Source organism: Penicillium concentricum (assembly GCF_028827145.1).
Source record: "Penicillium concentricum strain IBT 3081 chromosome Unknown utg000004l_segment0_segment0, whole genome shotgun sequence".
NCBI lineage: Eukaryota > Fungi > Ascomycota > Eurotiomycetes > Eurotiales > Aspergillaceae > Penicillium > Penicillium concentricum.
In genome coordinates, this window is record NW_026622757.1 from 154,678 (window position 1) to 170,984 (window position 16,307).

The window sequence follows — 16,307 nt, forward strand, 5'->3', positions numbered from 1 at the left end:
TTATAACTCCGATGACAACTTAGCTTCAATGGCTTGGAATATTTATCGGCAGTGAAAGTCCAGACTTGCCGCCACATAATCCCCCTCTGGCCTTTTTTTTCTCTTTGGCTTGTTACATTCAACAGCATGGCTCATATAGAAAGTGACACGGTGGAATCGGTACCTCAGGGTATCATCGAAACCCAGGGCATCGATACGAATGGCCATGTCGCAGATGAAGAGAGTCCATTAATCCCGCAAACTGACACAGACACTAAGCTCAAGACATTGACGGGCGTTGGGACAATTATCGCGGTGCTTCTGCTTGGTAGGAGAATTTACAGGAAAACTTGAAAGCGAACGGACATCTAATCGAATCGAATATAGGCGAGTTCATTTCCAATGCCGATGCGACACTAGTGATGGCGGCAGCAGGCCGCATCTCCTCCGAATTCAATCGTTTACGCGATGCTAGTTGGCTCTCAACGGGATATACATTAGGTGTCTGTGCTGCACAACCAATGGTGAGTACAACCCGGGCCGAGAAGATCCCAAGGTCTAATCGTCGTCCAGTATGGAAAATTGAGTGATATTTACGGTCGCAAGCCAATGCTGCTGCTCTCATATCTGTTATTCGCAGTGGGTTGTATAACGAGGTAGGCGGATACATGATCCAACAGCTGAGATACAATTCTGACTATGTATAGTGGCATCGGATCCCAGATGTGGGTGGTGATTTTTGGTCGCGCCACCAGTGGAATGGGCGGTGCGGGAATCATGACCATCAGCTCCATTATCATTACAGATATTGTGCCTAAGCGCGAGGTTGCTACTTGGAGAGCATATGTGAATATCGCCATGACACTTGGACGTAGTCTTGGAGGTCCGCTGGGTGGTTGGCTGAGCGATACTATCGGATGGAGATGGTAAGTTTCCACGATCTAGCAGTTGCATCTATCTTCTAACCACCTTCCAGGTTGTTTCTCCTACAAGCCCCGTTCCTCGCTCTGGCCGCAGCTCTCGTGATTGTGAAACTGAACGTCGGAGAGAAGACAGACTCCACGCCTAAGGGAAACAGACTCGCCAAGGTTGATTTTCTCGGAACAGCACTGCTAGGCTCATCTATTGTCGCGATGATCACACTCCTTGACCAAGGCGGAAAGTCCTTCCCATGGAGGTCGTGGTGGACATTCCTCCTAGCAAGCGGCGGAGGATCCCTCCTAATCGTCTTCGTGCTCGTCGAAGCCTACGTAGCCCGGGAACCAATCTTTAACCTCCGCATTCTCCGGCGAACAAATGTGTCGACAGCATACATAATCGGTGCACTGCAGATCACCGCGCAGCTGGGCATGATGTTCTCTGTCCCATTGTATTTCCAGGTAACACAGCGCGCATCAACAACAGCAGCGGGGATGCATCTCATTCCAGCAGTGATAGGAAATACTCTCGGTGGACTGCTAGCAGGAATATTCATCCAGCGTACAGGACAGTTCAAAATCCTTCTCGTTGTCGCCGGCCTGGTTGCCGGCATGTCCTACCTCCTCCTCTACTTCCGCTGGGATGGACACAGCGGCTTCTGGGAATCGCTGTTTATTCTCCCGGGCGGACTTGGCACGGGAATTGCAGCAGCGTCATCATTCATTGCCATGTCTTCCACGCTACCGGGTGAGGAAGTCGCCATGGCGACGGCGGGATACATGCTGATTGTGGGATTCGCCATGACGGCTGGTGTGACTACGTCCAATTCCGTTCTGGGGATGGAGTTCCAGCGGCAACTCAAGCTGAATCTTCATGGACCTGGCTCTGAGAAGGTAAATACTGTATTCTTGAGGATCTTTGGTCGTGGTGCTAATTCTGCAAGGTTATTCAACGTGCGATGGCTGATACGAATTATATCGCGCACCTAAGTGGCCATGTGCGGGAGATTGTGGTGGCTTGTTATGTCTCTGGACTGAAGCACACATATCGTGAGTTGATGTATTCTGTTCTATTGGGTATCTCCCACTGACTTTACTATAGTTCTTTCTCTTGGTTGTTCGCTTTTGGCGTCATTCAGTGGATTGTTTATTGCGCGCCATCAAATATAGACTGCGTCTATTGGAACTGCATTACTATATTGGATTAAATAGAAATACCTATGGAAAAGAGCCTGAAATGGGTATTTCTTGTGACATAATTGTGAAGTGCGCCAACATCTAGAGTCCCAATAGCTCAATTTTTCATTGAGATTTGAGCCAAAGGCTTTACGAATCGGCCAGGAAAGCGAAGATACCAGTTGATGTTTCATCATAGAAATCCACGTCTCAGTAATAGGATTCATTCAATTGATAGTCATAGTCGTGAAGCTAATGCTAAAATCAATCTTCATTGTCATCTTGCTATTCTCTGGTGACAGAACGAACAAAACACAATCTGCAACAGAGGTATGCAAAGGTTCGCTAGTATAAAGGATAGCTGGGATACCGAAATAGATACTTCTAGTTCCAACTTATTTTCCCTAACTATCACCTCCAGTTATCACTAATCGTGACAGCATTTGTGCCGCACTGGGCGGGAACAGTGTACGAGAGGTTTGGGTCACTCTCCCACTTAACAGTACCGTCACTTGCCACCTGAATATACTTGTAGGTGAAGCTAGTACCCGGTGTAAGTGACACAGTCACAAACCACAAGTGGTTGCTCGAAGTGTATGAGGAAGCGCTCAGCGCAATAGCGCTGCTTGGGGACCAGGATCCAAGCTGCGAAATAGATCCAGCAAGCTTGATATTCTGACCATATACGGTAGTGGCGATCATGTTGAATGTCACTGCTACGGCAGTCGGGGCGGTGCATGATGTTGTCGTGGTCGTCGTGGTCGTCGTAGTCGTAGTGGCAGTTCCACCACCCGGTCCAGTAGTAGTTACACTACCTGATCCACTAGTCAAAGTGCTAGGCCAAGCGGTGTTTGTTGCACTGCTGAAAGTACCAATAGCCGAAGTATATTGACATTGGCCAGGGACACTGCTGGCAGAGGTCTCGCCCCATGGTGCAGGAACTATGGCATTTCGACGCTCGTTGGCGGTAAGCAAGGCTGCGTAGGACCAAGTCAGGTCACGAGCTGAAAGTGGCGAGCCGTCGGACCTGGAGAATTGCTCGGCCAAGGAGCCACTGGATGGGGCGTATTTTTCCTGAGATATCTGTTAATCGGGGTATTCAACCATCCACGGGAATTTGCAACATACCACAACACCAACATACCCATCCGCATATGCTTTGACAGCACTCACGATCGCGGAATATGTATCACTAGACGAAGAGTAGGTACCGGTCGCAGCAGAGCTGTACAGATCCTTAAAGAAGTTCAAAGAAACAGAGGTAATTGTCAAAGAGCCAATACGGTTCCACGTATATATAGCATCATACAGTTGCTCAGCAGCAGCCAAAGTACAGAGGTACCAAGGGTTACCATTGTAGTATGAGTCTTCTGGGTATCGACCAACAGCAACAGCCTTACCCGCAGCGATACCCGAGTTGACAGAATAGATCGATCGGAACGAATCAGTCACAGCTTTGTGATTTGCGAGGGCTCGAGCTGAGCAAGGCTGGAATGTGGTATCATCGCATCCTGCCTCCGGGTCGAAAGTTTGAATGCTACCGAGCAAGGTGTTGGCGTCTTTGCCAGAGCGTCCACCACCAAAGTTGGCCAAAATGTAAGATCCAGTCCAGAAAGACTGTAGAAAGCATAGGATCTGCGGAGCCTGAGAGTCACAGTAGGAACATGAGGAACCGACTTGTTTCGCGAACGTGCTTCCCTCCACTAAGGCGCGGTGCTGAGCCGCGATGGTAAAGAACGATGAGCCAGAAACTTCTTCCCAGAGATCTGGAGGATATCAGCAATTTGCACAACTATAGTTCGAGGTATACTAACCAAATCCGGTCTGATTCCAGTACTGCGAAACATAGGATAGATCGTTACGCACAACGGGCCAGACAATGTTGGTCGCATAGTTAGTGTACCCATTACCCTGAATTAGTTAGCAACGCAATAGTAAAGAGAATCTAAATTCATACAATAAGCCATTGACCAAATGAAATCAATGCAGTGGCTCGCAAGGCCGGTCCATCACGCTGGGGGCGTCCCCAAGAGCCAGTGAAAGCTGTCTCATCGGCGTTAAACTTGGGCTCAGCCAGTCCACCGCTGTAAAGATCTCCAGATGGATTCGATACTGTCTGTATATAGGCCTGCGCATTGATATACTCTTCAATAACATTCAACAACGCGCTGTCGCCGTTTTTGAACATATCGACCAAAGTTTTGAACACCAGTGCTGAGTCGCGAGTCCACGTATAATAGTCTATAGGACCATTCAGTTCTCACTTCAATAAATAGCTGTGGTATGACTTACAATCGGGGTCAGAGGTGCTCGGGCTGGCTACTACAATGCCCGGCTTTGCATTCGCAGCATAGGCACCAGCCGATCCGATGTTATCCAGGATACCCTGTCTTGCCACTGTGATCTCAGACGCCAACCATGTATCCAAACTACCTGTCGCACGAGAGTGCAACGGTATTTGGGGGGCGGCGATGACTGCATGGCCAAGAGTAAGCGCCCAAAGCGCAGTCCAAAAACGAGGGGCCATCATGAGGTCAGAATGTGAGTTGACTTAGACTCATCATGGGGGCCAAACGTGCTTTTTATATGGAATGCAAGTAAACTCCATTCGGTCGCAATTCCACTGATGCACTTGCATGCGCATTGCGTGTTCATTGCATGGAAATTTGCAGCATCGCACACTATTGCAGGGGCAATGAGCTCCGGAACCCGGAGAAAATGCCATCAGGCAAAGATCGCCATTCCCCTAATTCGCTTTCAGCACTAGTCAAGAGCTTCATTTCTGGTTCTGCAAGTCTCAGGTCTATCATTACTCTTTTCAGTAGGCGGGTTGAATATCTCCCGAAGCACATGCGATATCTTACTGTCCGATGATCTCCATTCCAATCGCTTAGATCAACCACTTTCAAATCAAGCATTAATTACCGTCAAACAGATGCCGCGTCATTATCTCCGATATTTGATCCCGCTGAATCTCCGTCCCCTGTCATCTTCACCGGATAATCCGGGGTGGTGGCCACCAATCAGCCGGTTGGATTATCGCCGTTACCAGGACGCTAGACCTACCTAAGAACTAGCGCTTTGGTGAGAAATGTCATGCATGTGAGTTTGATGCGACATTTCTCAACTGTGATAACGTCCTGAAGATGTGGAGCCTCGAAGAATCCCGCAGGTGGGCTAACCTTCGGAGAAATGGACTTCTTCGAGCCTGGTGCAGGGCCTGAGGACCGCTAGTATCCTGCAACTTCGAAGCTGCCTAGCTTTTCGGAGTAATTTGACTTTCCTCTCAGTATATTGACTCTACATCTCGGCCCGGAGGAGCAGACTTGAAGCAACTTGGAATTTTTACGTCTTGTGCATTTAACCGATTGGACTAGAACTACGCAAAGCTTATTCTATGAGTATACAACATATATTGCCGTGAGAAAAAGCTCATCTTGTGCTGACCTGGATGACATGACTACCATGCCTAGCATGCAAGTCAAAGGTATAAATTGGGTCTGACTGCTGTCCCTGTTGGTCTCTCTCAGAACCCAAACACCGCCAAACAATCAAGTCCCACACATTCACGGCGCAAGCATGAAGAAACTTATATTCACAGCAACCTTGCTGCTATGGCAGATGGTCATGGGCCTGACTCCCGCCGAATGGCGCAGTCAATCGATCTATTTCCTGTTGACGGATCGCTTTGGACGCAGCGACAATTCAGTCACTGCAAACTGTAACGTTAACGACAGGGTATGCATGCTGTTTTGTCTTCGAGTCTCAATTTATAGACTAATCACGCGTGTTAGATTTACTGTGGTGGCAGTTGGCAGGGAATTATCAACCAGGTGTGCATCAAATTCCTCTATTCGCAATTCATATACTAACCTGACTACCAGTTGGATTATATCCAGGGAATGGGCTTTACTGCCATTTGGATTACTCCAGTGACAAAACAGCTCTCGCAAAACACTGGCGATGGCTCGTCATATCATGGGTACTGGCAGCAAGATATGTAAGGTTATTCAACCATTGATGCTAGAATACTGCTTACAAACTTCACTAGATACAATGTTAATCCAAACCATGGAACGGCCGATGATCTCTTAGCACTCTCCAAGGCACTGCATGCTCGAGGCATGTATCTTATGGTTGATGTCGTGGCAAACCATATGGTGTGTTATCCTGAACAATGGGATAGAAACCTTTCTAACCACACAATAGGGTTACGCCGGGGCTGGAAATAATGTGGATTATAGTGTTTTCACCCCCTTCAACTCTGCGTCTTATTTCCACCCCTACTGCTTGATCAGTAATTACAATGACCAGTCTAATGTCGAGAATTGTTGGCTTGGCGACACCACTGTCTCGTTGCCAGATCTCGATACAACCCAGAGCTCAGTGCAGACCATTTGGAACAATTGGATTTCTGGTTTAGTGTCCAAGTACTCCAGTAAGTGGAATGCTTTATGTTCAAAGCTTGTCTAACGTTGTTAGTTGATGGATTGCGTATCGATACCGTGAAGCATGTCCAGAAGTCTTTCTGGCCTGCCTTTAACCGCGCGGCAGGTGTCTATAGTGTCGGGGAGGTCTTTGATGGAAGTCCATCGTACACCTGCGATTATCAAAACTACATGGATGGTGTCTTGAATTATCCCATGTGAGATGACTACCATCCGGTTTCCCAGAGAAAAACTAACCGTCCAGGTATTATCCACTGCTACGCGCGTTCCAAACTTCCAGTGGTAGCATTAGCGATTTGTATAATATGATCGGTACTGTGGCGTCCGCTTGTGCTGATTCAACCCTACTGGGCAATTTCATTGAAAATCACGACAACCCACGTTTCCCAAGGTAAGGCAATTTGAAGTTCTCAAAGCTATTCAATACTAACTACCTTCATCATAGCTACACAAGCGACTACTCACAAGCCAAGAATGTGCTCTCATTCCTCTTCTTATCAGACGGTATTCCCATTGTGTATTCTGGCCAGGAGCAACACTATAATGGAGGAAATGACCCGGCCAACCGTGAGGCTATCTGGCTGTCAAAATACTCCACCACAGCAGAGTTATACAAATATATTGCGACTACAAACAAGATTCGCAAAGCGGCTGTCGCGGCAGATTCCAGCTATATCACGAGCAAGGTACGTATTTTCAAACCTATGCTGGTGGAAAAAAACTGACAAGCTATAAGAATGTCGCTTTCTATCAAGACAGCAACACATTAGCCATGAAGAAGGGATCGGGTAGTTCGCCCGTCATCACGGTGCTTTCCAACGCCGGGTCATCTGGATCTTCCTACACATTGTATTTGAGTGGGAGCGGGTATTCATCCGGCACCCAGCTAATGGAGCTGTACACCTGCACATCTGTGACAGTGGATTCCAGCAACAGAATTGCAGTGCCAATGGCATCTGGACTGCCACGAGTGTTTGTTCTCGCATCATCCGTGAGCAACAGCGGGCTATGCGGCTCAACTGTCCCCATTACCACGGCCACCACACCTACCACAGCGACTCAGACCACCACGATAACCACGACAGCGGGGGGTTGCACCCAGGCCACTGCCCTTCCGGTCTTATTCAAGGAGCTTGTGACTACTTCTTATGGCCAGGATATCTACATTTCAGGCTCCATCAGTCAACTTGGGACCTGGGACACGAGTAAAGCCGTCGCACTGTCTGCAGGCAGCTACACTTCTTCCAATCCCTTGTGGCAGGCGACTATCACGCTCCCCGTTGGAACAACCTTCCAGTATAAATTCCTCAAGAAGACGAACGGAGTTTTGACATGGGAGAGCGATCCTAATCGGTCATATACGGTTCCAACTGGTTGTACTGGAAGTACAGCCACTGTGACGGCGAGCTGGAAATGAACTGGGAGTTAGTGACAATGACAGATTCTACTTAAAGATGAATTCATGTCTGAAACTTGCAACTATCGTTGATATCTGCCTATTTTCTATGGGCACAGCCCTGTAGGCCAAATCCCAAAACATTGTACGAGTTGAGTTATATTTCATGACAGGTAATTCATACAAACGTAACCCGTAAAGTGCCCAACCGTCCAGACTCGCATTCTCACTCAAATATGGACACTCAAATATGGACACTCAAATATGGACACTCAAATATGGAACGCAGCAAGATCCGCCATCATAAAATTATAAGTATCCTGACAAAGGTTATCCGGCAAAAGGGCACCGCGATCGATCAAAATGCTCATCAGAGAGTTGTTGTCACCCATTGTGGCCAATCCATGTAGTTTCCAGCCCTTGCGTTAGGGTTTTGGTCATACACAAAAGACAAGTAGTATGATTGTATAGATTTGGATGCGTAGTTTGACAGGATTCCATAGAACCTCTGAATAATATCAGATCCGTGGAATGTTCCTAGAAACTGAACGCAATGGTCATAGGAGAGAGGTAGGACTAGGAAGGAACATCTGGTTTCGCTTTCTGAGCGTAGTCTAGGAAGGCCCGGCGTATCAAAGTGAATGACAGATCGCCCAGGATGGCTGCCAGTCGTTTATATTGAGGGTACCAGTTGTAAAGGGATCCCGTACGAAAGGGTGAGCCGTCTTCTTGGATATTTCTATAGGTGGCGACAAAATCTGTAATCTGCTGTCGCAAGGGGTCGAAGACATATAGACTCTGTAGATAGTCCACGATGTGCTCAGTGGTTGTGACATTGTTCTGATATATAGCAAAGATAGTGCCTTCATCTTCCTGGCCGCCGATGATGAATGGCACCGAGGCATATTTGCCTTGGATGACTAGTTGTTCTAGTGATGCAGTTAAAACCGTGCCATCCGGACGAGGGAGATATGACTCGGCGACAGAATTGTAACCCATGATGCCCGGGACCGAGTTGGCGGCGTTGAGAAATTTGGTGTAATCCAGCTCGCATAGACATGCGAGGGTGTCACTGACGCCACTGCAGCCAGCGCTCTTAACAACAGTGTCATATATAGCCTGCCTTTTGTGCCGTCGACTGAATTTGCAGGCACAATGCTGCCGGAGTTCATGATGGTACTGCGGAAAAGCAGCGCACCGTTGTATTTATTGTCACCATCATACATGGCCATCTGGTCAAATACGGAGATGGCTCCAGCAGACTCACCCAAAAATCGACCTTGGACGGGTCACCTCCAGATACCGCGATGTTTTCTGCGACCCATTGCAAAGCAAAGCGATGGTCCACAACTCCTGTGCCATCTTTCAGGATTTCTGTCCCCGGTAGAAAGCCGAACCCTCCGAGACGGTGGTTCATGGTCACAAAGACGACTGGCATATCCAGCTCCACAGAGTTTGTGACAAAGTTTGAGCCATCATATCTTTTGGTGGCACCCTGTTCAAAGCCACCACCGAAGATCCAGACCACCACCGGTAGCTTTGCATCTGCCTTGATTTTGGAAGGACGGCGTACATCGAGGGTCAAACAGTCCTCGCCAGAATTGATAATCTCCTGGAACATCAGGATATTGAAGAGCTTCGAGATTACAGAGCTAGGCACGTCCTTTTCGTCGGTGCTCAACAAGAACTGTGGGTAAGACTTCGCAACGGAGGTAGCCTGAATAGTCCCCTGGGATGTTTTGATTGGCTGAGGTGGTTTCAACCGGAGAGGCCCAGCTGGAGGCAGTGCGAAGAAAATGCGATTGAACGTATCGATATTGTTGGGACCCATGGAGCCCCCGACAGTTGCCTCGGGCTTGGGGATGACAACAGTTGGGTTGACTGCTCTCTTTTGCGCCGGGACAGCCCAGGCCAGATGCAAAGCAGACAATAAGATCAGTATTATAATAGAAGGCATTATTGTGTTTCCTTGAGCTTGGTAGAAGGGGTTTTAATGCACCAGTGGTGACTGTGCTTTGCCCTTGCCCCAGCAATTCTCGTGCCGAGCCAACAAGGGCATATATAGCACATCGGTGTTCCCATCCCCACTGTTCATTCTCAGAGCAAGTCTACATGAACAGGTTTGTGTCATTACTCGGGAGCACCAGCAAGTGTCTCTTCGGTTGAATTCCCTTATTTTTCCGGTTGGCATTTGGTATGTCCCACCGAAACCTGAGGTGCAGTGGAGAAAGTATAGCTGGAAGTCAACGCGGCAGATCAGCCGGTGCACTGATTATGCAGGGATAATGGAGAGCAGAGGTGTATTCTCCATATCAGCAGGGAGAACGACCATGAAAATGAAACAAGTGTGGTTCGCCGAGAAGGTTTGTAGCCGTTGAGAGGAATGCACATCGGATCTGGAATGATGTGGCCTACATGTCAGCCAAGTTGACACAAGGGGCGTATATCGTATGTTTGGCCATTCTCCACGCCCGATGAGACGAGTCAAGGATGCTTCTCTGGGAAAATAACTCTGTTTTTCTAGGCGAACGTCAGCCGGAGTTGGAAAATCGCACTCAATGAACTCGGTGATTTGATTTTCACCTTCAAACCTTGCCTGTGCACTATTTTAGCATATATCATAACCAAAACTTCAAGCTCCTGCTGGATGTGGATAATGTATCCGAATTCCCACCAGGCCATTCCAAATCCTCTCCCTTTTCACATGGAAATGTCTGATTTCTCACTTTTCAGGTCATCCGTGTCCAATAGCCAGTCCACGGAGTCTCCAATGGATCCAATAGAGATGTAGTACTGTCCCTGATATGGAAGGCGGCCCTAGTATCTAGTTAAAATACTGGCTGGACTGTCCAGCACCAGTTCACACTTTCATATTTGCCTAATACGCTAATATGATCGAGAGAGAACAAAGCCAATCCCGCCATCTACAGGACTGAAAATTTCCAGGTGAAAACTTTTGCCATGATGCCAAGCCATGGGAAAAAATTGGCAAAGCACAGTCTTCAGTGCCTAGGAAAATTGAGTTGCCTTACAATACATTGAATCCATCGTTATCATGGAATCTCTGCACTATGGTCGCCCTCTCCTTCTCTTGCCACAACGTCTGAAAGGATTCTCGCCGCTCGGGCGGATCAACTCCTTAGGACTCACTAGGAGAGCCACTAGGGATGTGATTGACGGACGAATACAATCGGACTGTGTGCGGCAAAAGGCACCCGCTGAGCTACTTGAGCCTTTCCGCCTTCGTGTCAAAGTTGATGAACTTGACATGCGTGATGGAGGTATGGGGTCACCATATTGACGTTGAAAGCCTACTTCGTTCCCCATGTATGAGGCAACTAACAAGCTGGGTCTTGGAAGCGAAAAAAAAAGTGCTCCTCCAAAACGCGTCAATGAATAAGACCTTAACCGAAAAGGGGTCAAGAAATTGAATTGCATGGTGATACTTGACATTTGAGATATATTTCGGCAGAGGGACTTTCCATCTTGCTTCGCTTAGTATTCAACCTATGGTCTCCATCACTTGAAGTTGTTCGTTGGACTAAAGTCGTCTTCCAGTGAAATCGAATATAGGAATTGACCTGGTAGATATGTAAAAACACGAACCTGCCACTCTCATGCTCGATTTGAGGTAAGAGAGGGCTGAGATTGCCATCGGTCGGGTTTTGTTAGATCGATGGGGTTCCCGTCCAACAAATTCTGTTTATATAGACCCGTCGATGCGATCGGGGTGAGGCATTTCGAGATAAGGATCAGATTGTTCCGACTTTATGAGAGGCTGTGCAAGGCCGATCGGTGCAATTCTTAGTACGATCCGAAACAGGGATCTTGGTTAGATCAAATCAGATTCTAATCTAGGAAGTGCACGTCGACGCGATAGGGGTGGGATCAGGGTAGGAAGCTCCCTGTTCCCGGGCAGCATGGTTGATGGGAGAGACTGAGACCTTGATTAGGTAGACCTGGCTTCTGCTATATTGGTTAGATTGACCTAACTTGACGATGATCTCCAGCCCAATCCCACCCGGATCAAACTGATCACATTGGCATAAATGACTTGTTAGAAGAAAACTAGATCAACCTGGCCAATTACGGGCCAGATATCACCTCGATCGCATCGACAATTCTGATAGGGAGACTCCTTGGAAGGTCTAGATCCCTCCCCGGTCGCATTGACAGGTCGGTGTAAGACTTGTCGGAAGGAAGCCCGATGTACATAACCAAATTCCCGTCACGTCGCACCGGCGAGCTCCTTATATGATGCCCCTATGCCAGATTCAATCCAGCTTCGAATAATACTCGGAAGGGGCGAGGCGAACTGGTATCAGATCTGGCAGAGAGAATTTTTCGGGGATCGAGCCTGTAGGAACAAGGTGGGATGATGTGTCGACTAGTCACACTCCTGCGATTCGAGGAAGCACCAAAGATGTGGAAAGCATGCCGAGAGCTTAGATTGTAGAGAGGACATCAGAGGCTCTCTCGTTTGTTTCGCAAGTGGCCACATATCAACGTGAATCACCTCAACCATGAGCTTTGAGAATTTTGATTGAAAACAAAGGTCTAGGGGGTATTGAGACGGATTACATTGAATATAATAAGAGTGTATAAACTGAGGTATATCGAAGGAAAAGTGTGTATCGAATTATCTTTTACGCCATATGTGAATGTATATATTCCGACCCTTGGCAACGGGGAAACTCGAACGCGATAAAGAGGGGTTAGATGATTTGGATGTTACTCCGTACAAACACCCCTGTTTAAGATGTCAAGGTTAGTATCTTGTTTCAAACAGGCCAATATAATTCGACAGCGCAATGCAGGCATGTGGTCACGCGATCGGATATCCACTCAACACAAAGCCAAGCCAACTTGGTTCGGTACTTCAGACATACGACCCATAGATGTTATCGTCCAATCAAAAGGTCAAGGGAGCGTGCAAGGATATAACGGTCAATGCAAAGCATGGTAGGCTGGGCAATCCCTGGTGGATATCTCGGACAGGGATGACTTTGATCGCGCCAACGTGAGCAAGGAGCTAGCGACCTCGATGAACATGTTAGTTCAGAAATCAAGCGTGATGTGCAGACAGTATCACTCCACCATGCGACCTGGCAACCCGATGCACGGTGGATGTAGTGAGTGACGATCACCCGGCTGATCGCATCCAGGACGAGGTGATGGTAAATTGAAAATTGGTAAAACTTGAAATGTTTGCTACCAGAGTGAAAGAAACCCTCGAAAGCGCGAAGTAAAATCAGGTGGCCTAATCGCGTGAGAGACCAAAGGGGGCGAAACCCGATAACTCCCATAACTGGTAGTCAACTTTAACAGTCATGAGTTTATACGAGGCCGATCCCGGGAGCCCGACGGACCAAGACAGTGCCAATGCGAAGGAATGTTTTGTAAAGTACTCGGGTAATTTGGTAATATGGCAACATCACATGGGGCCCAACAATATGTCTCACTTCCCCAGGGGGTGGGGGATAGTGGCAATTTTACCTTGAGCCTAATCAGTTGAGGTCCCGCAATTTTTTTACCAAGCGAGGGGTTTAATATCTCTATCATTGGACCGAGGCCATGTGTGAGATAGTAAATAAGATTATTTTGGAGAACTACCAGTTATCTCACCTCGGCTATTTGATTTCTTGATTATGATAGGGTATAAGAAAGTAGCCAAGCAGACAGGGTTACAATGTAACCTACCAGCCAAGCGGCATGGCGCGGGGAGATACTCGGACTAGCCGTGCCAAGATAACGCCAAGATACGCCAATGCACGCTAAGGTTAACACTAAGTGGGTACCCGTACCACCAAATCTGGGGGGTCTAAGCCCACAACAGCTGATTGATTGGTTGATAAAAGTCTTGGCATCTATTTAGACATCCGGGATCTTTTTTCACTTTAAGACTTTTTATTTTCTCTTATCAGAAAACTGGTGAGAACCGGATGGTGCCGAAGCTCACCATTGGAGCCAATTCAACAGGCTTAATCTAGGAAATGTCCTAGATGCAGGGTCTTTTTCCGGCTATTGACGGTTTTTGCCATGCCGTCCGCCACGGTCCTAATGCAGACAATGCCCCGGGAGTTCTCTAGGAAATGTGAATGAATGCGCGCGGAAAAAAAGGTCCAGCTGAATGGCTACGCTAAATCACACCATGTCCATATAATTGCTTCACCTCGCCCTCCCCCAAATTTTTCTTTTCTTTCTTTTTTCTTTCTGTGTGTTTCATCTCCCATATCTTTTGGATCCCCCACAGAACTGCCACCATGAATGCCAGCGACCCTGTCGATGTGGCTGAGATTGCCAAATCTAGGGCAATCGCACACGATATCGGTGTGAATGAGAAAATCCCTGTAGTTGATGAGATGACAATCGACAATGCCCCTCCCCTGCGAGATGTCTCCATCGATGATTCTATGGACAAGACCGCTCCTACCGCGGACGATCTAGTCAATTTGCGCCGTGTTGCCGGCAAGCTGCCCATTGCAGCATACAGCGTTGCTTTTGTGGAACTGTGCGAGCGTTTCTCGTACTACGGTACCACTGCTGTTTGTATGGACTATCGAATCTTGGAAGGGAGGAAGACATCGACTAACCATATGAATTATAGTCGTCAACTTCATTCAGAGACCTTTGCCCGATGGATCTTCTAGCGGTGCCCTCGTTGCAGGTCTCTCCGACTGGAGCAACGATTCCCCCGGAGCTCTGGGTATGGGCCAACAGGCCTCCACTGGTTTGACACTGTGTGAGTGATGTGGTTCTCGAGGGGTTCAGTTCATTTTGCTAATATGATTGACTGGCATAGTTAACTCTTTCTGGTCTTACATTATGCCTCTCTTCGGTGCCATGGTTGCTGATCAATATTGGGGTCGTTACCGTACCATCATGTCCGCCATTGCCTGCGCACTCGTTGGACACATCATTCTTATCGTTTCCGCCATTCCCCAAGTTATTGAAAGCCCCAACGGTGCCATTGCATGCTTCTCTATTGGTCTTATTATCATGGGTATTGGAACTGGTGGTTTCAAGGCCAACATCGCCCCTCTGATCGCAGAACAATATCGTGAGGACAAGCCCTATATCATGACCCTTGAGTCCGGTGAGCGTGTCATCGTGGACCCGTCTGCCACAGTTTCCCGTATCTACCTGTACTTCTACATGATGGTCAACACCGGTTCTTTCATCGGTCAGATTGCCATGGTCTACGCCGAGCGTTACGTTGGTTTCTGGCTCTCTTACCTTCTCCCCACCGCCATGTTCTGTGTCTGCCCTGTGGTATTACTCCTGTGCAAGAAGCAGTACATCCTCACTCCTCCCAGCGGATCAATCTATCCCAAGGCCTTCAAGCTGTGGATGTTGGCAATGAAGGGCCACTGGTCTCTGAACCCTGTGCGGTGGTAAGCTATATCCCGGTCCCCCGAGTGTTAACACCTGACTAACTTTTTGTAGGTTCAAGTCCTCTGACACCGATATTTGGGCCACCGTCAAGCCCAGCTACCTCGGAGCAAGCAAGCCCGTGTGGATGGACTTTGATGATGCCTGGGTTGATGAAGTTCGACGTGGACTGATGGCCTGCCGAGTGTTCTTGTGGTACCCTCTTTACTGTACGTGACAAACCTCATCTGCACTGAATATTCGCATGCTGACCATCTCTAGGGCTCGCCTACAACCAGATGTTGAACAACTTGACATCTCAAGCGGCCACCATGAAACTGGGTGGTGTCCCCAACGACATCATCAACAACCTCAACCCTATTGCCCTGATCATCTTCATTCCCATCTTTGATCAGCTTGTCTACCCCGCTATCCGCAAGATGGGTTTCCATTTCACCCCCTTGAAGCGTATTACGGCCGGTTTCATCATGGCCGCCCTCAGTATGGTCGTTGCCGCCGTCACTCAACACTACATCTACAAGATGGGACCCTGTGGTAAAGAGGCCAACTATTGTCTCGAGGAGTTGCACAAACACACCAACATCTCCGTCTGGATCCAAGCCCTGACCTACATCATGGGTGGTATCTCCGAGATCTTTGCCTCCGTGACTTCCCTGGAGTATGCCTACACCAAGGCCCCCAAGAACATGCGATCTCTCGTGCAGGCTGTGTCCCTCCTGATGAACGCCTTCTCGTCTGCCCTTGGTCAGGCTTTCATTGGTCTGGCGGATGATCCTCTCTTGGTTTGGAACTACACTGTGGTAGCCATCCTCGCCTTCCTCGGTGCTATTGGCTTCTGGGCCACCAACTATAAGTTGGACGCACAGGAAGACGCCATGAACATGTTGCCAGACAGTGAATTCACTCCCCAGGCGCGTGTGGATGAGGAGCGGAAGTAAAAGAGAGGTATCGAACGAGATATGTCAGGATGAAGTAATGGTACATAGGGATGGTTTTGAG

The 16,307-nt window shown here is 48.2% G+C and overlaps 6 protein-coding genes across 6 annotated transcripts; 4 read left to right on the forward strand and 2 right to left on the reverse strand.

Annotated features, from left to right (window-relative positions):
* Window positions 1-126: 126 nt before the first annotated feature.
* N7517_009010 (Major facilitator superfamily domain general substrate transporter) lies at window positions 127-2,066 on the forward strand (the record flags this gene model as incomplete). Its single annotated transcript, XM_056726733.1, has 7 exons — window positions 127-307; window positions 367-503; window positions 553-635; window positions 687-905; window positions 956-1,790; window positions 1,841-1,946; window positions 1,999-2,066. 7 exons carry the CDS (start codon window positions 127-129, stop codon window positions 2,064-2,066), a joined length of 1,629 nt encoding a protein of 542 aa, XP_056575305.1.
* Window positions 2,067-2,483: 417 nt separating this feature from the next.
* On the reverse strand, window positions 2,484-4,599 carry N7517_009011 (putative glucan 1,4-alpha-glucosidase; the record flags this gene model as incomplete). Its single annotated transcript, XM_056726734.1, has 5 exons — window positions 2,484-3,146; window positions 3,201-3,838; window positions 3,887-3,983; window positions 4,030-4,313; window positions 4,365-4,599. The coding sequence occupies 5 exons, from the start codon at window positions 4,597-4,599 to the stop codon at window positions 2,484-2,486; spliced, it is 1,917 nt and encodes a 638-aa protein (XP_056575306.1).
* A 1,052-nt stretch (window positions 4,600-5,651) lies between these two features.
* On the forward strand, window positions 5,652-7,937 carry N7517_009012 (putative alpha-amylase; the record flags this gene model as incomplete). Its single annotated transcript, XM_056726735.1, has 9 exons — window positions 5,652-5,810; window positions 5,867-5,905; window positions 5,957-6,072; window positions 6,124-6,232; window positions 6,282-6,510; window positions 6,555-6,717; window positions 6,765-6,911; window positions 6,966-7,206; window positions 7,257-7,937. 9 exons carry the CDS (start codon window positions 5,652-5,654, stop codon window positions 7,935-7,937), a joined length of 1,884 nt encoding a protein of 627 aa, XP_056575307.1.
* Window positions 7,938-8,492: 555 nt separating this feature from the next.
* Window positions 8,493-9,873, reverse strand: N7517_009013 (putative extracellular lipase; the record flags this gene model as incomplete). Its single annotated transcript, XM_056726736.1, has 2 exons — window positions 8,493-9,095; window positions 9,184-9,873. The coding sequence occupies 2 exons, from the start codon at window positions 9,871-9,873 to the stop codon at window positions 8,493-8,495; spliced, it is 1,293 nt and encodes a 430-aa protein (XP_056575308.1).
* A 1,098-nt stretch (window positions 9,874-10,971) lies between these two features.
* On the forward strand, window positions 10,972-11,217 carry N7517_009014 (uncharacterized protein; the record flags this gene model as incomplete). Its single annotated transcript, XM_056726737.1, has 1 exon — window positions 10,972-11,217. The coding sequence occupies one exon, from the start codon at window positions 10,972-10,974 to the stop codon at window positions 11,215-11,217; it is 246 nt and encodes an 81-aa protein (XP_056575309.1).
* A 2,962-nt stretch (window positions 11,218-14,179) lies between these two features.
* Window positions 14,180-16,246, forward strand: N7517_009015 (uncharacterized protein; the record flags this gene model as incomplete). Its single annotated transcript, XM_056726738.1, has 5 exons — window positions 14,180-14,465; window positions 14,524-14,658; window positions 14,719-15,310; window positions 15,363-15,517; window positions 15,570-16,246. 5 exons carry the CDS (start codon window positions 14,180-14,182, stop codon window positions 16,244-16,246), a joined length of 1,845 nt encoding a protein of 614 aa, XP_056575310.1.
* Window positions 16,247-16,307: the final 61 nt, after the last annotated feature.